Source organism: Oryctolagus cuniculus, chromosome 1, assembly GCF_964237555.1.
Source record: "Oryctolagus cuniculus chromosome 1, mOryCun1.1, whole genome shotgun sequence".
NCBI classification, from domain to species: domain Eukaryota; kingdom Metazoa; phylum Chordata; class Mammalia; order Lagomorpha; family Leporidae; genus Oryctolagus; species Oryctolagus cuniculus.
In genome coordinates this window covers 134830223-134851565 of record NC_091432.1, presented here as the reverse complement: position 1 = coordinate 134851565, position 21343 = coordinate 134830223, and the positions used below count along the sequence as shown (strand labels likewise).

General features: G+C 41.3%; 1 protein-coding gene and 1 long non-coding RNA gene across 34 annotated transcripts in view; one reads left to right on the top strand and one right to left on the bottom strand.

Moving 5' to 3' along the window:
- The window catches only part of KIF27 (kinesin family member 27), a 102621-nt gene that overhangs the window by 58853 nt on the left and 22425 nt on the right, over positions 1-21343 (top strand). For all 7 annotated transcript variants that reach the window (XR_011378826.1, XM_051833658.2, XM_051833661.2 and 4 more), the window contains 3 exons: positions 9128-9238; positions 11012-11188; positions 18979-19194. Coding sequence is in view for 6 of the 7 variants with exons in the window: in XM_051833658.2 (XP_051689618.2) it covers positions 9128-9238; positions 11012-11188; positions 18979-19194 (504 nt within the window). In the remaining variant the exon portion in view is untranslated. The remainder of the gene's footprint in view (positions 1-9127; positions 9239-11011; positions 11189-18978; positions 19195-21343) is intronic.
- The window catches only part of LOC103352409 (uncharacterized), a 55897-nt gene continuing 45540 nt past the window's right edge, over positions 10987-21343 (bottom strand). For 19 of the 27 annotated variants that reach the window (XR_011378862.1, XR_007914576.2, XR_011378860.1 and 16 more), the window contains 4 exons: positions 21003-21220; positions 19937-19995; positions 19015-19635; positions 10987-11251 (listed from right to left, as the gene is read on the bottom strand). This is a non-coding gene — a long non-coding RNA (uncharacterized lncRNA). Of the gene's footprint in view, positions 11252-18487; positions 19737-19936; positions 19996-21002; positions 21221-21343 lie in introns of all 27 variants that reach the window. The other 8 variants (XR_011378871.1, XR_011378869.1, XR_011378876.1 and 5 more) reach the window with 5 other exon arrangements.

Genomic DNA, 21343 nt, shown 5'->3' with positions numbered 1-21343 from the left:
TTATTTGAGAGGCAGAGTTACAGACAGAAGAGGGAGAGACAGAGAGAGAGAGACAAAGATCCTCCATCCACTGGTTCACTCCCTGAATGGCCACAACAGCTAGAGCTGAGCTGATCTGAAGGCTGGAGCCAGGAGCTTCTTCCAGGTTTCCCACGTGGGTGCTGGGGCCCAAGCATTTGGGCCATCTTCCACTGCTTTCCCAAGCCATACCAGAGAGCTGGATCAGAAGTGGTGCAGCTGGGACTTGAATCAGCTTCCACATGGGATGCCAACAACACAGACAGAGGCTTATCCTAATACACCACAGCACCAGCCCCAAGTTAACATTTTATATTTTTAGAGCAGTTTTAGGTTCACAGCAAATCTTCAGAGGAAGGTACAAAGATATGGTCAGCCATATACCCATAGACCCCACACATACTTAGGCACCCTCAATATCAGCACCTCCCAGATTTGCTAGACTTTTAACCCTGTGCATTACCTATGTTCTTTAAAAAAAAAAATCACAGAATTTACTATTAGAAGGGAACTTAGAGTTTTTTTTTAAAACTTTATTGAGATAAAATTCACATTATCATTCAACTCACTCACATAGTGTATAATTCCTTGGGTTTTGCTGTAGTACATTATTATTTTTTCTAAATTATAGGAAAATATAACATAAAATTATCATTTTTAATCATTTTAAGTGTAGAATTCAGTGGTATTAATTATGTTTACAACGTTGTGTAACCATTGCCACTATTTCCAAAACTTTATCATCCCAAACAGAAACTCTGTAACCAGTAAGCCTTAACTCTCCATTCTTCCCTTCCTTTAGTTCTTGGCAACTTCTGCTTTCTATCTCTGTGAATTTCCTAGATATATTTTCTAGGTATTTCTTAAAGGTGGAATCATATAAAGTTTGTCCTTATGCGTATGACTTATTTCATTCAGCGTGCTTTTAGGATTCATCCATGTTATATGGCTTGTATCAGAACTTCATCCCATTTTATAGGCAAACAATATCCCTTTATACCACATTTTGTTTACCCATATATCTGTCAATGGACACTTGGATTGTTTCCAAACTTTTGACAATTGTGAATAACGCTACCATGAATGCTGTCGTATCAATAATTGAATTCCTGCTTTCACTGCCTTTCGGTATATACCTAGGAGTGGAATTTCTGGATCACGTAGTAACTCTTTAGCTTTTTGAGGAGCTACCAGATATTTTCCGTAGCAGCAGCATTTCACATTCCCACTCACGATGTGCAGAGCTTCTCATTTCTCCCTGTCTTCATCAACACTTGTTACTTTCTATTTATCTTTTATTATAGACATCCAAGTGGGTATGAAGTGGTATCTCATTGTGATTTTGATTTGCATTTCCCTAATGACTAATGTTGTTGAGCATCTTTTCAAATGTTTAGTAGCCATTTGTATATCTTTAAATGGCAATTCAAGTCCCTTGTTCACTTTTAAAAAAAAATATTTATTTATTTATTTGAAAGAGTTAGAGAGAGGCAGAGGCCGAGAGAAGTCTTCCATCCCTTGGTTCACTCCCCAGGTGACTACAACAGCCGGAGCTGCACTGATCCGAAGCCAGGAGCCAGGAGCTTCTCCCATGCAGGTGCAGGGGCCCAAGGACTTGAGCCATCTTCTTCTACTGCTTTCCAGGCGATAGCAGAGAGCTAGATCAAAAGTGGAGCAGCTGAGACTTGAACTGGCACCCCTGTGGGATGCACTGCAGGCTGCAGCTTTACCCACTATGCCACAGCATCAGCCCCCTTTGTTTACTTTTAAGATTTATTTATTTGAAAGGCAGAGTAACAGATAGGGAGAGAGAGAGGGAGGGAGGTAGAGTAGTAGAGGGAGGGTGGTGGGAGAGAAGAGAAAGTGGGAGAGAGAGAACGCCTCCATCTACTGGTTTACTCTTCAAATGCCCACAATAGCCAGGGCTGGGCCAGGGCAAAACCAGGATCCAGGAACTCCATCCAGGTCTCCCATGTGGGTGGCAGGGGCCCACATATTTGGACCATCTGCTGCCTCTCAGGATGTGCATTAACAGGAAGCTGCATGGAGAGTGGAGGCAGATCTGAACCCCAGGCACTCCAGCATGGGAAGCAGGCATCCCAGGTGGGCTTAACCCACTGAGCAATACTCCTGTCTACTTTTTAAAGTGAGTTGATTGCTTTTGTTGTTGAGTTATAGGGATTCTTTATGTATTCTGGACATTAAACCTTTATCAGAAATGATTTCTAGGACTGGCGCTGTGGTACAGTGGGTTAGAGCCCCAGCTTGCAGTGCCAGCATCCCATGTGGGCACCAGTTGGAGTCCTGGCTGCTCCACTTCCAATTCCAGCTCCCTGCTGTTGCACCTGGGAGGGCAGTGGAAGATGGCCCAGATCCTTGGGTCCCTGCACCCTCATGGGAGACCCGGGTGGGAGGATTCCTGGCTTCTGGCTTCTGATCAGCTTAGCTGTGGCCATTATAGTCATCTGGGGAGTGAACCAGCGGATGGAAGACCCCTCTCTCTCTGCCTCTGCCTCTCTCTGTAACTCTGTCAAATAAATAAAATGAGTCTTTAAAAAAAATAATTTCCAAATTTTTTCCCACTCTTTTAAACTCTGATAATATCCTATGATATACAAAAATTGTTTATGTTGAAAAACAATTTTTTTCTATTTTTTTTTCTTTTGTTGCTAGTGCTTTTGGCATCATATCTAAGAATTTGTTGTCTCTATTGCCAAATCCAAGGTCAGGAAGATTTATCCCCAGGTAATGGTTTTAGCTCTTGTATGAGGTGGCCCGTTTGGGGGTGTGGTTTTGCATATGGTGTGCAGTAGGCGTACAACTTTATTCTTTTGCATGTGGATCTCCAGTTGTACCAGTACCATCTGTTGAACAGGTTATTTTTTCTCCTTGAATAGGCGTGGTAACCTGGTCAAAAAGGTGTGGGATATGGGAGATGCTGGTGGGGGTAATAGGAAGATGTTGGTCAGAGAGTACAGAGCTGCAGTTATGTCGGATGACTAAGTCTAGATATCTAATACACAGTTTGGTGACTGTTAATACAGTTTTACACTGAAAAATTGCTAAGAGAGTAGTTTTAGGTGCTTTGGCCACAGTAGACAGATGTTAGTGTTAGCTGTGTGAGGAGACAGAAATGCTAATCAGGTTGATTACAATAATCATTTCTCTATAGATAAATATATTGTAAAATATGTTATATATCAAGTATGTACAATTTTTATTTTTAAAAAGTCAACTGGCCAAGGGTATGCTTTCTAAACTCAGCTGTATTCCATTGGGCTGTATCTATCTGAATTTCAGTACCACACTGTATTCACTACTGCTGCTTTATAGTAAGTTTTGAAATAGGGAGGAAAATCCTTCAACTGTGCTCTTCTTTTTCAAGACTGTTTTTGGCTACTTGGGGCCCCTAAAATTCTACATGATTTTGAGTATTGCCTTTCACATTTTTTCAAGAAAAGCTGTTGGCATTTTGATAGGAATCACACTGAATCTTTATATTGCTGAGTAGTATTCAAATATTTACAATATTAAGTCTTTCCTATAATCAGAAATATTTTTCCATTTATTTAAGTCATCTTTAATTTTTTCAGCAGTACCTTATAATTTTCAGTGTACTAATCTTTTACTTCCTTGGTATTACCAGATATTCTATTCAGTTAGGTGATATTGTAAATGGAATTGCATTCTTAATTTCCTCAAATTACTTATTCTTGATAATGGTGGTAATTGTTATAGCAATGTTAGTATGGATTGAGTATATTCAGATAATATTATGCTAAGCATGTATGTAACTTACTTAATCCTTTTTTTCTCTTGCATTTTCAACTTTTCTTTCAACTTTTCCTGTTCTCCTGTATTTTCTAAGTATCTTGGATTTTTCTGATTCTAAAATTATTCTCTTTCAGCCTTATTTTTTCCTCCAACTACTTCCTCTTTCTCATTTCCCTGGGAAAGTTGACTACATTTGTTACTGTTCCTTCTACTTTCTTCCATTTTCTTACTTTTTCCAGTCTGGCTTCTGGCTCTGCTATCCATCAGAAAGCTCTTGAGAAATTCCTCTGGGTCACTAATGTCCCTGTCTTAACATTTAGCCACTCCCAGCATGGTTCACCACTCCCTCCATCTTGAGATATTTTCCCCTTTGCTGTTGTGACATTATACTCTCCTTGTTTTTTCTTCTTTTTTTTTTTCTTTTAAACATTTTACTTATTTATTATAGAGGCAGAGACAAAAAAAGACAGAAGAGCTCCATCTACCGATTTACCCCAAATGCTTACAACAAGCAGAGGCTGGGTTGGAGCCAAAACTGGGGACTGGGTACACACTACAGGTCTCCCATGTGGGTGGCAGGAGCCCAGTTTCTTGAGCCATCACCACTGCCCTTCAGGATCTGCATTAGCAGGAAAGAGAGTCAGACACCGTGGCCAGGAGCTCAGGTACTCCAGCGTGGGGTGCACTAGGCTGAATGCCCACTGCCTTCCTTTCTGATTGCTTGTTCTCTCTTTGCTAGGTCATCCTACTCTGTCAGCCCTTTCAGTGTATGACTTTCCCATGGCTCTGAGTCTGGCATCTTCTGTACTCTGTCCTAGGTGGCCTCATTTTTTTTTTTTTCATGGCTGCAATTAAACTCTGGTAACTGAGATTTAATCTTTAACCTCAGTGCTGTCTTTTGAACTCCAGATTCATATTTCAGCATGTTCATGAGGTAGTCTTAGAGATGAACTCATGGTCTTCCTTACTTGCCTCCCCACTATTCCCTCTCCCTGCCCCCTTCCTGGGAGAGACAATGTAGTTCTCCAGTGTGCCTTACAAGGCAGATGGACCCACTTCCACTAAGGAAAGGTAGACATTTAGGAGTCTGCATTGACTCTGCCCTCTTTCATATCATTCATAGCCAATGAACTACTAAGTCCTATGGAGTTTGTCACCCACGTGTCTTTATTTTATTTGAAAGGCAGGATGACAGAGAGAGAGAGAAAGAGAGAGAGATCAATTGATCTTCCATCTGTTGGTTCGCTTTTCAAATGGCCACAAAGGCCTGGGCTTGGCTAGGCTGAAGCTGGGAGCCTGGATCTCCATCTTGGTCTCCCACTCCTTTCCCAGGCACTCTGCAGGGAGCTGGATAGGAAGCAGAGCAGACAGGATTCAACCCAGCACTCCAGTATGGGATGCCAGTGTCACAAGTGGCACCACAACACCGCTGGCCGCCTTCCATAGATCTTGCATTTGCCCAGTTTCCACTTCTGCCAACAATGTAGTCTGTCAGAGTCCTTTCACACACGTGAGGATAAGGCCTGCCTTGTCTGTGCTGTGCTCTTTGAGTTCCAGATCCACATGTCTCATAGGCCATGACTTAAACCAGCAAGACCTAACACTCCAAACTCATGCCAAGGGAAAGGAAAAAATTAATTCAAAGAGAGGATTTTCTGTTGAAATGCAACTTTATCTGCAATGTAAGCTTTTTACATTCTTCTCCAGGGCATTTTTGTTCCTTTCAGCCACATCTCTAATTCTAGTGAAATGATCCATTTATGGGAGATAGCAAGTTTTCCAGAAAAAGGAACAGACTTGCGCCCCCCCCCCCCAATTATACTGATGTTTCTACTACATATAAAAACAGGTAACTGCTCACAGCCTTAAAGGGCATCATATCATCATTTTGGAGCTTTCTGGCACTCCTGTTTGTCCATTTTCTATATGACTAAACCATTTCCAGAGACTACTGTAACTCTGTAGAGTCTCCTTCAAGAAGCAGATCTTAACTGAGATCCATGGGTACATTTCAAAGAAGAGCATGGGAACTCCTGAAATTGTGGGTGATGGTGATCTTGGCGTTTTACTTCTGAGCACCCATTTCCTCATCTACACGTGGAGTTCCTGATAGTCTCTGTCTCATGGTATTATTGGGAGCATTAAATAATTAAATAGATGTTATAAGCCTAGCACAGTGCCACGCACAGTTATTTTAGTATTATAGCAGGGATTACAAGGAAAAGGTAGTAATTTCTGGAAAGAGGAATTAGACCTGTTGTGCTATACTTTGAAGGTGTATACAGACAAACAAATAGTGGGGTCAGCTCCAAGTGTAAGGTACCTTTAAGGTAGTTTTATTTCAGCATCCTGAAGTTGCTGTGGACTGTGGCGGGGCTAAATTACAACCATGAACAAGAGCTATGCAAGCAAGAAGAATTAATGGTTGATAAAATATAGTGAAGTCAAAATTTACCCATAATATGATTGAGATGGGCATAGGAAATTTGTTTCTTCCATAGCACACTAGTTTTCCTTTGGAGTGGCCTGCTTTGCCACTGTCCGTGCTGGAAATACGTATGGTGAGAACTAGCCAAACATCCTGTCTGTTGAAAACTTCATCAGTAAATGTAAACACTTCCTTTAACTCTCTCAGGTCTCTTCAGTAAGAATACCCACACTCGTAGCTTCTTTCTCCTTGAGCTTCTCTCCAAAGGCGGCATCCAGTGTGTGCAGTGGTTGGGTGCAGAGCTTTCTTTTATTGTACCCCACGGAGTGGAGGTATGTGACTGGCTGGAACCTGCTCATCCTGCCTAATCTCCTGTTCCTGATGATGAAGCCATGGCTGGAGTAACTCAGAGGCCGGTGTCCCTTCCAGCTTAGAGCATGGAGGTGCTTGGCTTTATAGGTCTCTGGAGGCTTCCAGGTCTTTTCACTAGCTTGGCAGCCCACAGTCCTGTCCTTTCCCCCAGTTGTGGGTTCATTTTCCCACAATGAATGATTGGCATTGGGCTTTCGACTGAGGATCTATGCTGCAGGAGACCAAGGAATCCAGTTGGTCTTTGTGTCCTAAGCAGATCTCTCTGCAGTTTTAGTGAGGCAGAACAGTCCCGTGTGGGTGTAGGGCCTCTGCACTGCAGTACTCTTTCCTGACCGGGTTAGTGCCCCCTCTGTCCTGGCTGATACTTTAACTTACCTCCCTTCTGGGCCACATTTCAGAGGGAGGGCAACTGGGACACAAGTCTTACTCCTTTCTGCTATTCCCAAGGTTGGAAAGTGCTAGGCTTTCCTTTCACTTTATTGGTGCTTCTGAGATATCTTGTCCAAAAAGGTAGTGTTCATTTTATCCAAAGTATCTGTCACGGCACAATACTTATGTAAAACATGAATTAGTAGGAAGATAAAATAAAAAATTAAAGTCCACTTTTTAAACTTACTCTGTTGAATTACTATGAAAGTATCTAAACACTTTAAAATTTCTGCACTTACCCATCATGACATAAAAAATATGCAGACTGGCCCACTTTGATTCCTGGCTCCTTCCAGACTCCTGCTAAGGTAGACAGCAGCAGATTCTCTGAACTCCCAGGGAGCACTACAGGTGTCAGGCCTCTTGATTTGTGAGACATGAGTGAAAACCAAAGAATTTGAAAATACTCTTCACAGGACCAAGATCTGTCTTGCAAGGCTATTCTCATTCTGCAGACTCCGATTTTTTAATGCTAGCAACTGAATATTACTTTTCTATTTGCATGTCAACTACAATAATTTCTAGTATACCCATAGCAGTTTGGGGGTCTTGGGTAAACTTAGGTGTGAAGGTAACAGGCTAAGAAAGGCAGAAGAGAAAAAGCATATTTGTAAATTGCACTCTTATCACTTTAAAGATAATTTGCAACACTGGCAAAGAATGAAAAAAAATGCTCGGGTAATTATCACACAGTTATTCTTAAGTGTTGAAAATTAACTGAAATGTGATCCCTGTTAAACATAAAAGTGGGAATAAGAGAGGGAAGAGATGTATAATTTGGGGCATGCTCGGGCTGACTTGCCCCAATTGGTAGAGTTGGAAACATACTAGGGGATTCCAATTCAATCCCATCAAGGTGGCATGTGCCAATGCCATCTCACTATTCCAAGTGATCAATTTCAGTTCACAATTGATCATAATGAAAGGACTAAGAGTCAAAGGGAGCACATAAACAAGTCTAGTATCTGCTAACACTAACCGATAGAATAAATAAAGGGGAGAGTGATCCAACATGGGAAGTGAGATACTCAGCAGACTCATAGAATGGCAGATGTCCTAAATAGCACTCTGGCCTCAGAATCAGCCCTAAAGGCACTCGGATCTGGCTGAAAAGCCCATGAGAGTATTTCAGGCATGGAAAGCCAAGACACTCTGGCAAAAAGATCTCTGTGAGTGAGATCCCAGTGGAAAGAACAGGTCTTCAAAGAGGGAGGTGCCTTTCTCTGAAGGGAGGAGAGAACCTCCACTTTGACTATGACCTTGTCTAAACAAGATAAGAGTCGGAGAACTCAAGGGGCTTCCATAGCCTTGGAAACTCATGACTGGTGCATAGGGAGATTACTGATGCCATAAACAGGAGTGTCAATTTGTAAAGTCAACAACAGGAGTCACTGTGCACTTACTCCTCATGTAGGATCTCTGTCCTTAATGTGCTGTACACCGAGGCTTAATGCTATAACGAGTACTCAAACAGTATATTTCACTTTGTGTTTCTATGGGGGTGCAAACTGTTGAAATCTTTACTTAATGTACACTAAACTGATCTTCTGTTAAAAAAAAAAAAAAAAAAGAAAAGAAACTATCAATTCCCAACTTGACTCTCACTGGGATTAAACATGACAATAGGTCTGATCTGATTTCATCATCATTTAAAAAAAAAATCATCTATTATTTTTCACTTTATGTTTCTGTGTGGGAACAAACTGTTGAAATCCTTACTTAAGGTATACTAAGCTGATCTTCTGTATACTAAGATAATCGAAAATGAATCTTGATGTGAATGGAAGGGGAGAGGGAGTGGGAAAGGGGAGGGTGGTGGTTGGGAGGGACGGTATGGGGGGGAAAGCCATTGTAACCCATGAGACGTACTTTGGAAATTTATATTCATTAAATAAAAGATAAAAAAAAAAATGCTCGGTTTTGTCAGCAAACCCTCATTTTTTTGCAGTTAGATTTTCTTGCCTCAGTGAGAGCTAACATTATTAGTTCTAGCCTTCCACTATTAATTTTCTCTTATTGCAATTAAAAAAATAAGTGTTAAGAAAATGTGTGCATGTAATGATGGCAAGGTAGTTTAATTGATGTTTTCAATTTCTTTCTCCACAGGAACTGCAGGTAAAAACAGAACAGGAAGATCAAAAGCTGAAAGCTGAGGCCCCCAGTGCATTTAACCTGAGAAGCAGAAGAGGCTCCCTTGGAAGTGTAGACCAGCTCCAGGTCTGTCCATTCTGTTGTTTCTGGTTTCTCTCTGATTTGCTGATTGTCTAAATAGAAGTAAGAAGTGATTGACTCTGAAGAAATCCTTCAAACCCTAGACTTTTTGTCACTGGAGTACAAAATTTCTAATATTTCTTCTAAGAATTTTGTTATCAAAATTGTTTTCTTTTCTAGAAAAATGCTTTGTTCTTATTTCAGTAGAAATGGGCTTATTTGTATGTTGCAGAACATTTGCATGTACACTAGCTGGTATTTATTCTCACATAAAGACTGGATCAGTCTCACAGAGACAGTTACTTTTCCACAAATCAGAGCTCTACATTCATACAGAACCAAACTGTATTTACACTACACATATTAAAGAGCCACATTTTACAAATAACAAATCATGATCCATAAACTAATTTCAGGTTCAAAGAAACCGAAAATTTTATGTAATACTGTACTTAAAATTGTAATTACACTACAAATGCAAATGCATCTATCTTGAAAAATTTACCGTCTCCCTAGATTTTACATTGTAAATTTTAATAAGCTGACATTAAGGACATGGAGGTAGCCCCCATTTATACTTTCTACTTAGAAATGTCTTCAGCAGACATGATTGGGCTGGGGGTCCTCCCGTGGAAATGGCACTTACAAAGGCTCTCTTCATCATTCAAACTGCGCTCACAGGTGAGGAAGTTTGTGGTCACGTTTGAGTTCATTGCTATACTTCATCGGGTCTCCTGCTGGAGTTCTAAGGACATATCAGGACTGTTTCTACTGTTGCTCCTCCTGTTCCTACTACTTGTAGAGGCCCTGTTTGAGGCCTCCGTGTTACCCGGGTGTAGCAGCGCTTTTGAGATCACTCTCTCCAGGTCTGGATGGAGGCCTGAATGCTCTCATATTCTTTGCCTGTGCCTCTTTGCTGTCTTTTTCTCACACATATTCAGTCTCATTGTCTTCACAGAGATTTCTAGGAACTGTCTTTATCTGTTTGTGAAGGAAAATACTGATTTGTTTTCCTATTGTGTTGCTGCCATTGCTTCCTAATTATTTCCACTTTGTGGAGTGCATCTTGGAAAGTCACATTTCACTCATATTCATATTTGTACTTATTTCGGGGTCTCTGTAATTCAACAGAGTACTAAGATACTTGTTTTGGGAATTTTTCACCTCTGTGTATTTTATAATCATTTGAAGTTGATAAGCTGCTGCAAAGGAGATTGGGTTTCCTTCCATGTTTCATCATCTGTGTCTTTCACTGAGTGTAGTCATTTGGTCACTTTATTAATTAACTGAATCAGCCATTCATTCACTCATTCAGTTAGCATTTTATTGAATGCCAACTGTGGGTGAGGGTGAGGCTGTATGCCAGACATTGTAGAGAGAGGTGAAAAGTACACCCCTGCCGTCAGCCAAGTAGCTCAGATTAAAGAGATAGACTAATGGGACATTCACCAGAGTAAGTACTATGATAAGCATGATGATGATGTATGTGCTTCTTCAACAAAGAAAAGATACCCAGTGTTTAGCATGAGGAAATTGCCAGTCCTTTCTTTGTCAGGTTAAAAGACCCTAGCTTCCGTAACCAATTTGGGGAATAAATTTTAGTACCCATAAAACACCCCAGCAGCATGTTAACCAGAAACCACTTACTCAGGGTTTCTAGACAGGAACAGGAGTTCATTTATGAGGTTTCAGCTGATCTGAAATTACATTATTACCATATGCATTTTTATGGCTGAAGACAAAGATAAATAATAGCACTTCTTTGGAATTTTAATGTAGAAATTGGATGAGCAGAAGAAATGGTTAGATGAAGAAGTAGAGAAGGTTCTGCACCAACGGCAAGAGCTGAAGGAGCTGGAGGAAGACCTCAGGAAGCGGGAGGCCGCAGTCTCTAAGAAGGAGGCCCTGCTGCAACAGAAAAGCCACCTGGAAAGCAAGAAGCTGAGGTGCAGCCAGGTATTCTGTTCCGTATGCTCTCTGATCATGGCTTGAGCGTTGTTCCCTGGGAGGTGGATCAAGCTAGAAATCAAAAGAAAGCTTCATTTTCACTATATTTTGATCATTAAAACTCTTATTAAATGACCATCACTAAAATCTATAGCAATTTTGAAGTGAACTGTTTAATGTTCTGTTAAGTATACTTCTCAATTATAAAATATACAGAACATAAAATTTGGCATTTTAACAATTTTTAAATATATAATTCAGTGGCATTAATTCTATGCACAGTATTGTACATCACCAGTATATATTCCCCCCAATTTTTTATTACTGCAAATAAAAACTCTAACCAGTAAGAAATAACTCCCCATTCCTCTTCCTCCAAACCCCTGTTAATCAGTTTGGTATATATTTAAATAAATTGTACCAGTTGATGCTTTATATTGAACATTGGTAATCTGGAAAAATATGCTTGAAATCTGTCTAGCTGTTGCCCAAAGTTCCGGGTTTGCAGGGATCTTATAAAAAAATTGTGCAGTGAAGATTTGTTTCATTTTTAAATTATAGAGATTTAGGAAATTTTACAAAAGTTTTTCCTGGAGGACTAATTTTTTTTTAATTTGAGAGGCTGAGAGTTAGAGAAGGAGAGCGAGAAAAAGAGTCAGAGAGAGAGAGAAAGAGAAAGAGAGCTCTCATTCTCTAGCTCATTCCCCAGATGCCTACGGCAGTCACGGCTAGGCCTGACTTGCAGCCAGGAGCTTAGATTGTAACCTCTGACCTGAGTGGGAACCCGATTCTGTGGGCTATCACTGCTGCCTCCCAGGGTTTCCATCAGCAGAAATGCTAGATTCAGGAGCCAGAGCCAGAGCCAGGACTCAAACCCAAGCCCTCTGATACAGGACAGAGGCTTCTTAACTGCTAACCTCAGCACTGGCTCCCTGCAATACTTGCATTTTATGAGCCAATTGAAAAAGCAGTTTCATGAAGAAATTTGCCTCCATTTTAACTTATGAAAAGAAATGATTGTGGAGGGAGTCGAAGCGCCAGGGACGTTTTTTGTTTACCTGTAACTGTACATACTTTCAACAACAGTGTCTTAATAATGAAGCTGGCTGGTCCCAGACTGGATGAGGACTTGGCAGCTGGCCTTGGGACTTGAGCTCAGCATGGAACAGGCCAAGGATCAATGACATTGCTTTTCTATTAGACTGGCCTTTCAGTCAGCATCTAGAGACCGGCAGGATCTGGGCTGCTGGCGATGTTTTCTTAACCTCTCCACATCAGTATCAGATGGGGCTGGGGACCCATTAGCTCACCCTGAAATACCAATTAGTACCAGCCCCTGGAGCCAGTGTTAGCGGTGGCCCCTCCAACAAGCCCAGCTGCTGGTACTGTTTCCAGGTAGCTGGCTAAACATCTCTGTCTGCATCAAGTTCCGAAAGCTGTTTTTAAAAACATGGAAATGACAACAAAGGAGATTCAGAAATTAAAATCTCAAGCAAATAAATAGAAGAAAATTACCTAGACCTTTATGATATGTTCTGTACCAAAAAGGAAGGGAGGAGAGGGGGAAAAAAAGAATGAGAGGAAAATCTTTTCCCTGAAATATTTTTCATAGTAAAGAAAAATCAATAAGTGAAAATAAGCTGTTTTCTGTTTATGGTGAGAGGTAATACTTAGGAAGCAAGAACATGGCTGAGATCAACAGGGGTGCAAATGAAAACCACAGTAGGTCAAAACAAAAAAAAGATTCTTTGAACTTGTTTTAATGAAATGTTAGAGTGACTGTGATCCTGCTGAGTTCTTTTCTAAACAAAAGGCACAAAAAGATCGCATCTTTTCTCTGTTTCAGAAATATTTAAATAAGACTTCATTTTATACATTTTAAACAAGAAACACGATGGGCTGAACACATGCATATTACCCTGCTAAAATTACAATAAAGGAATACTCTTATTTTACCATACACAAACTTAACTGAAAGTGAAACATAGACCTACATAGCTGAGACTATACAACACTCAGAACACATAGACTTAACTCTTGCGTGACTTTGGATTAAGCAGTGAGTTCTTTGATTTTTAACCTAAAGCACAAGCAACAACATAAGCAAAGGATAAATAGGACTTTATCGAAATTTAAAACAAATTTTGATGAAAAGGACACCATCAAGAAAGGGAAGATATCCCATGGAATGGCGGAAATATTTGCAAATCTTATATTTGAGAAGGGAATTGTATCTAGAATGTATAAAAATTTTACAGCTCAATAATGAAAAGACAACCCAATTACAAAATGGGCATAGGATCTGAAACGATCTCTCTCCAAAGAACATGTACAAGCAGTCAGTAACCTTGTAAAAAGATGCTCAACATCATTAACCATCAGGGAAACTTAAATAACTTACTTAACCATCAAAACTTAAATAAGGTAACATTTGATACCCAGAACAGATAAGAGAAAGATAGATGAGGAGGTGAGGAAATTGGAACCTTCATACACTGCTGATAGGATTACAAAATGGTGCAGTTGTTCTAGATAACCATCTTGCAGTTCCTCAAAAGGCTAAACAGATACTGTGTAACCCAGCAGTTCCAGTCCTACGTGTATAGCCAAGATAAATAGAGCCTAGGTCCACACAAAAACTTGAATACAAATATTCATAGACACCTTACAGTAGCTAAAAATGTAAGCAACTGAAATGTTTATCAGCTTATTTAAACAGATAAAACTCTGCTCTGACCATACAATAGAATATTATTTGGCAACAGGAAGGAAGCACTGATTAATGCCACAACAAGGAAGAACTTTAAGGGCATACAGTAATGAAAGAAGCCAGTTGCAGTAAGCTAGCACTGTATAATATCATTCATATCAAATGTCCAGAATATGCAATTCTATAGACACAAAGTAGAAAAGAGCTGGCGGAGGCTTGGGGAAGAAATGCGTTGACTGCTAACTAGTATGGAGTTTCTTTTGGGGAAGTGATGAGAATGTTCTAAAATTGACTGTAGTGATGGTTGTATAACTCTGTGAATGTATTAAAAACCACTGAATTATATACTTTAAACAGGTGAGTTGTATGATATATGAATTATACCTCACTAAAGCTGTTTTTTTTTTTTTTTCAAGTTATAAATCCTCAAAGGGGAAAACAGTAGAGGAAGTTAACAGAGGACAGAAGATTACTTAAGTCTTTTATGGGGTGGGCATTTGGCCTGGTACTAGTTGGGAAACCCACACCCCATATTAGACTACCTGAGTTTGAGTCTCAGCTCCACTTCAGATCCACCTTCCTGCTAATGTGCTCTCTTGGAGCACTGGAGCCCTGACCCAGCCCCAGCCCCAGCCCCAGCCATTGTGGGCATCTGGGGAGTGAACTAGCAGATAGGAGCTCTCTGTCTTTCTGCCTGTCTCTCTGGTCTCTCTGCCTCTCAAATCAAAAAAACCAACCAGGCCGGTGCCGCGGCTCAATAGGCTAATCCTGCCGGCACACCGGGTTCTAGTCCCGGTCGGGGCGCTGGATTCTGTCCCGGTTGCCCCTCTTCCAGGCCAGCTCTCCACTGGACTGTGGCCCAGGAGTGCAGTGGAGGATGGCCCAAGTGCTTGGGCCCTGCACCCCATGAGAGACCAGGAGAAGCACCTGGCTCCTGCCTTCGGATCAGCGCGGTGCGCTGGCTGCAGCGCGCCAGCCATGGTGGCCATTGGAGGGTGAACCAACGGCAAAAGGAAGACCTTTCTGTCTCTCTCTCTCACTGTCCACTCTGCCTGTCAAACAACAACAACAACAAAAACAAAACAAAAACCAACCAAAAACATAACAAAAAAAAAAACCACCAAACTTTTTTAATTGCAAGTTTTTTCTAACAAGCATAGCAAGTAGATGAGAAGTTATTGGCTTAGCAGAACAGAAGCTGCAGTCAGGTGCCTGGAGGGACACAAAGGAGAGCCAAAGCTTGAGCTTCTTTCCTATGTTTAAAAATAACAGCTTTAATAAGATACAATTTATGTAAGACATCAAAAAAGACTTGGAAGTGAAAGTACCAAGATTTCCCAGAAGGCAGGAGAATGAGGCATAAGAATGGAAACAGGGCATAGTCAGGAAGCTGTCCTTTTCTCACTCTGGGATGAGATGATTTATTTTCTGAAGATTGTGGCATGGCAGAGGATTGGGGCAAGTCAAAATACTCCTAATGGGCAATGAAAATGAGTCTCCATATGAATTCTGAGATACCCACTCCCTAACCCCTGCTTAGATCTCAAAATGGTGGCAGCCAGATTTATACTTCCTAGTGGTAGACTAGTTTGGGACTTGCTAAAATAATCCCTGAAAAAAAGACATAAAAATATACTTGGGATCCTACATATATCCTATCACATCTTACCAGCTTTTTAATCCCCAACTCTTAAATATGATAGATATTTAAGGAATGCTACCGTATTAAATGACATAGACCATCAAATGGAAGAAAGAAGCTAGAGAAACTAGAGAAAGCAACATGCTGGAAAAACTTAAAAAAAAAAAAAAAAGACTTAGTTCAGGGGGATAGAAGATAACGTTTTATCCATAAAACAAGAACTACAGGTTGTTAAAAATATGAAAGGGGGCTGGCGCTGTGGCACAGCAGGTTAAGCCACCATCTGCAGTGCTGGCATCCCCTTATGGGCACTGGTTCAAGTCCCAGCTGCTCTACTTTTGATCCAGTTCCCTACTAATGCTCCTAGGAAAGCATCAGAGGGTGGCTCCAGTCCTGGGGACCCTGAACCCACGTGGGAGACCTGAAGAAGCTCCTGCCTCCTAGCTTCAGCCTAACCCATCCCTGGGCATTATGGCTATCTGGGGAGTGAAACCAGCAGATGGAAGGTCTCTGTCTGTCTCTCCTTCTCTCTGTCACTGTGCCTTTCAAATAAATGTTAAAAAAGGAAGAAGTTAAAAGACTTGGGGCATGTGTCTGGTACAGCAGTTAAGATGCCATTTGGGGTGCCCACATCCCATTTCAGAGTGGCTGGTTGGAGACCTGGAGCCTCTGCTTCTGATCCAGCTTCCTGCCAGTGCACACCCTGGGAGGCAGCAGGTGATGGCTCAGATACTTGGATCCCTGTCAGCCAGAAGGGAGAGCCAGACTGAGTTCCAGGCTCCTGGCTTTAGTCTGGCCTGGCCCCAGCTGTTACAGGCATTTGGTAAATGAACTAGTCGAAGTAAGATCTGTCATCAGCATTCTCTCCCTCCCTCCCTCCCTCCCTCCCTCCCTCCCTCCCTCTCTCTCTCTGCCATTCAAATAAGATGAGAATAAATAAACTGGCAGTTAAAAAAAAAAAAGTTAAAAGACCTGAAGCAGTCTTCAAACTTATGAGGAAAGTGGCTTCCAATCAATAATTCCCTTCTTAACCAATCAAATTTGAAGGTAGAATTAGGATATTTTCAGGTTAAAAAAAAAAAATCTGGCCAGCGCCGCGGCTCACTAGGCTAATCCTCCACCTGCGGCGCCGGCACACCGGATTCTAGTCCCGGTCGGGGCGCCGGATTCTGTCCCGGTTGCCCCTCTTCCAGGCCAGCTCTCTGCTGTGGCCTGGGAGTGCAGTGGAGGATGGCCCAAGTACTTGGGCCCTGCACCCCATGGGAGACCAGGATAAGTACCTGGCTCCTGGCTTCGGATCAGTGAGGTGCGCCGGCTGCGGCGGCCATTGGAGGGTGAATCAACGGCAAAGGAAGACCTTTCTCTCTGTCTCTCTCTCTGTCCACTCTGCCTGTAAAAAAAAAAAAAAAACCAAAAAACTTCAGTCACATCTGTCATAAGAAACTACTAGAAAATGTGCTTCAGGGGAGAGGGAGTGGATAAGGGGAGGGTTGCGGGTGGGAGGGACGTTATGGGGGGGAAGCCATTGTAATCAATATTCTGTACTTTGGAAATTTATATTCATTAAATAAAAGTTAAAAAAAAGAAATTGCAACATAAAAAAAAAGAAAAGAAAATGTGCTTCAGAAGAGCATAAACTATACAAAAATCAAGATGCTAAAAATGTGATCCAACATGGAAAGTCCTGGGAAATACCAAAAAAAATTTCAGGACAAATAGTCCAGTTTGGGGCAGGAGGATGAAGGCTGCAGGCAAAATGTTTCCAGAAAATAAGAGATTAAAAAAATTTCCTGATAAATTTGAGCAAGTGAGAAAGATACTGAGAGAAATCTTACACTTCTAGTGGAGAATTTATGAAGTGGAAAAAAAAGTTGTTTTAGATAAAAAGCACAGCAGAGCTATCCCTCAGTACCCACAGGGGGTTGGCTGCAGAAATCCAATGATACCAAACTCTCTGGATGCTCAAGTCCATTAAATAAAATGGCATAATATTTGCATATAACCTACACAACCTTCCCTCATATTTTAATTCATTTATAGATTATTTATAACACCTAATTTAGGGTAAATTCTTTGGAAATAATTATATGATATTGTTTAGGGAGTAATGGGAAGCAAAGCTGTTTGTGTTGAGTAAGACTATTTTTGTGTGAATATTCTCAATCTGCAGCTGATGGACTCCACAGAATGTGGAACCTGGGGATACAGAGGGCTGACTGTGTGATCATTTTCGACCCCATAGTTGAGTTTTTTTTTTTTTTTTTTTTGACAGGCAGAGTGGACAGTGAGAGAGAGAGACAGAGAGAAAGGTCTTCCTTTGCCGTTGGTTCACCCTCCAATGGCCGCCGCGGCCGGCGCGCTGCGGCCGGCGCACCGCGCTGATCCGATGGCAGGAGCCAGGTGCTTTTCCTGGTCTCCCATGGGGTGCAGGGCCCAAGCACCTGGGCCATCCTCCACTGCACCTCTTGGCCACAGCAGAGGGCTGGCCTGGAAGAGGGGCAACCGGGACAGAATCCGGCGCCCCGACCGGGACTAGAACCCGGTGTGCCGGCGCCGCTAGGCGGAGGATTAGCCTAGTGAGCCGCGGCGCCGGCCATAGTTGAGTTTTGAGTAGTCACAAAGTTATCATCATCATCATCACCATAATAGCAATGTAAATGCATACTGATTTAACTAAAAACTGTAATATAACATGTTGCAAGAATGGAGAAAGGGGGAGGAAATAGAGAAGATACAAGAGGGCTAAATCCTCGTCTCATAAAATACACAGTTAATGTATGGTATATAAAAACGATAACGCTATTTAGAAACCTGGATCTAAGCATCAAAGGAATAGCTAGCGAGGTTGGTGAGGCTGTTTCCGGGAAGGGGACTCCGGGGAACACTGGGGTAGAGTGCTCTTCTAGAAATCACAGACCCATGACAGTGAGTACGTATTATGGTTGTGTATACATACAATTACAGTCGCAAAACAGTCACAGTTTATCTCAAATAGGCCACAATGAGTATCTCCATTATTCTGGCTTTGTTTTCTGAGCAGAATGAAATAAAAGTAAAAACAAATTGCGTTTAAACCAACTACTTATATGTTTAAACACAGCAGATTTCAACCTCTAGGAAATTGAAATATAATTATATAGTGTAATAGGCCAAGGAAGAAAATTTCAATTTAAAAATAATATAAAAACCAGAAAATCTGCTTTTCAAAGGCAACCAAAGGCAATTCTTGGCAGCAAATTCATAGTTTGAATCTACGTGAAAAGTGCTATTCAGCCTTTTAGAAATTGAAATTCCCTTCCTCCCCACAAAAATGCATGGGAAAAAACAGTAATATGAAAACTAAACACATATCCATTCAGGAGCTTTCTCTGTGTTTTCCCTAATTTATGTACAGTCTGGATTTCTAGTAACTGTTTTTGGGGTATCTGGCGGGTTATGTCTTTCTAGGCCTTAAACACAGATAGTTTGAAAATATCAACTCGCCTGAACTTGCTGGATGAAGAGTTGTTTGAGAAGAATGCACAGCTGCAGGGCAGCACAGCAGAGGAGAAAATAAAGATTTCTGAACAAGTTCACGCCCTCCAGAAAGAAAGGGATCAGCTCCAGAAACGAAGAAACAGTGTGGACGAAAAACTGCAAAGCGGTCGCTTGCTGTCACCTGAAGTAAGTCAGTATTCTTTGGAACTGGAGGTGCTGTATGATGATGGATCTCCGGAGTAACATCCTCGGTCTCTGTCACATCCCCATAAAAATGATCAATCTGGTGCACTTGTTTCCTTGAGCCTTTGTCAGATGCAATGAGTTCACCTGGCACCTGTTTGGCACCATAAACCAGGCCCAGCTAAGGACGGAGATGTCCTCCCGTTGCAGTCCTGTCACGGCCCCTGTGGGCATTGCCAGGTGTTAGGAGTGCTTTCCCTGGTTATGGACTTCTCATCTGAAATCTCAGAGCACAGAAAGTGTTGTGAGTTCTCAGTTCTTCCAGGGAGGGCACCGACTTGTCTCTATTCATGGTTCTTGAGTGATACTTGGTCATTTATTACATACAGTGATTCCATGGAACCTTGGCTGAGAAAGGCTGATGTTTGGGACCGTATTCCACATCTAGTCAAATGGAGGTACAAAATTCAAATCATAGTAAAATGACTTGGCTGCAGTTTTCATTGAGGAGAGTATATGGCTCTTCTCATTTTTACTTCTTTAAACTATGTAAAAGATGAGTCATTTGTTATCAAATTGTCCCAGACTTTGTCTTTTTTAAGTTCAGTTGGTAATGGGAACTTTTCATACAAAGAGTAATTTTTGAGCCTGAATTTTCTCTGCAAATACTTACTGCTGATGCCCCATCCCTTCCCAAAGAAAGGGGAAAATGCTACAAGCAGGTTAGTAGCTGGAAGTCACTCACCTTGCTGAATCTAGTAGTGACTGTTTTAGACTGGAGCAAGTGAGAGGCTGTTCAGGGAGCTAATTAAGAAGTAGGAGAAACAACAGTATGAAGTTAGATTATTGTTTAGTGGGGGCTAAAGGAACATTATATACGTCTGCTGCTCTGTTCTATAATCTGACTTGAATAAGCTGTGCAGAGGATCATAGAATCTTGCTGCCCTCCCAAATTGGAGCCCCAAGCTTGTAGATTTGAAGGCAGGAGATTTTAAGCTACAGGAAAACTTAAGTACTCAGGAATTCTTCCTTTTCAGGACTGTCATTAGCCCTATAGAAGAAATTTAAAAAGCAAAAAGTATTGTCTTATCCTTCCCTTGGGAAATTCATATTCTGTCTGGGAAAAGAAAAATAGAAAACTCTAATCCCTAAAAATATAAAAAAGAAAGTTATGTATGACATAAGGAAGCTGTCCTTGTATCACATTATTTATGCAAAGCAGCCCAGTGATCACTTGGAGGACAATTCATCAAGGCAACTTGGGTGGATTAGAATCTTGAGCTAGATTATGAAAAACAAGAAAGCCATCTTAGAATACTGTTAAATGTAGTGTAGACATGAGAATGAGCAAATTATGATTTCAGAAACATAGGGATCATTATTTTCAAGAAATACTTAGGATTCTATTTCATGTGGCATTCTGTAAAAAACACTATTGGGGGTGGGGGTGGACATTTGAACTAGCGGTCAAGACACCAGGTAGGATCCTAGTGTCCACATCCGAGTTCCTGGGTTCATGTCCTGGCTCTGGGTCCCAATTCTAGCTTCCTGCTAATGTGGACCCTGGTGGACAGCAGATGATGAACAAGAAGTTGAGTCCCTGCATCTATGCAGGATATCTGGGTTGAGTTCTCAGCTCCTGCCTTCTGCCCAGCCTGGCCTCTGCTATTGTGGGCATTTGAGGAGTGAGCCACTAGATGTCTGTCTCTCTCTCTGTTGTTTCTCTCATATTCTCAACGAATAAAAAAAATTACAGGAAAAAAACTTATTTTATGGATTCATGGTAGAAATATGGGACATATATGATATACTTATTTAGCAGCCTCTCGGACTGGTTAGAGGGAGTGATGGCCCTCCTGCAATCGCTGGGGTTCCTCTCAGGCACATGAGCTTCTCTGGACCCTTCTTCCACACAGTTGGTTCTTCTTAGTGTAGTTCTGAAGCAGGCTCTGCTCTTCCCACTATTTTAAAGCCGAGATTAATGTTCCCAATAGATCAGCCAATAGGAAATGATCAGAAGCCCGAGACTCTAAAGTGACACAAGACATCAGTAAAATCTGGATGGAATGGTTTACTCTTTTGGTATCTTTAAACTTGATTAGAATTGTTTTTTTCTTTCCACAATAAATTAAAATATTTTCCCTAAAAATAT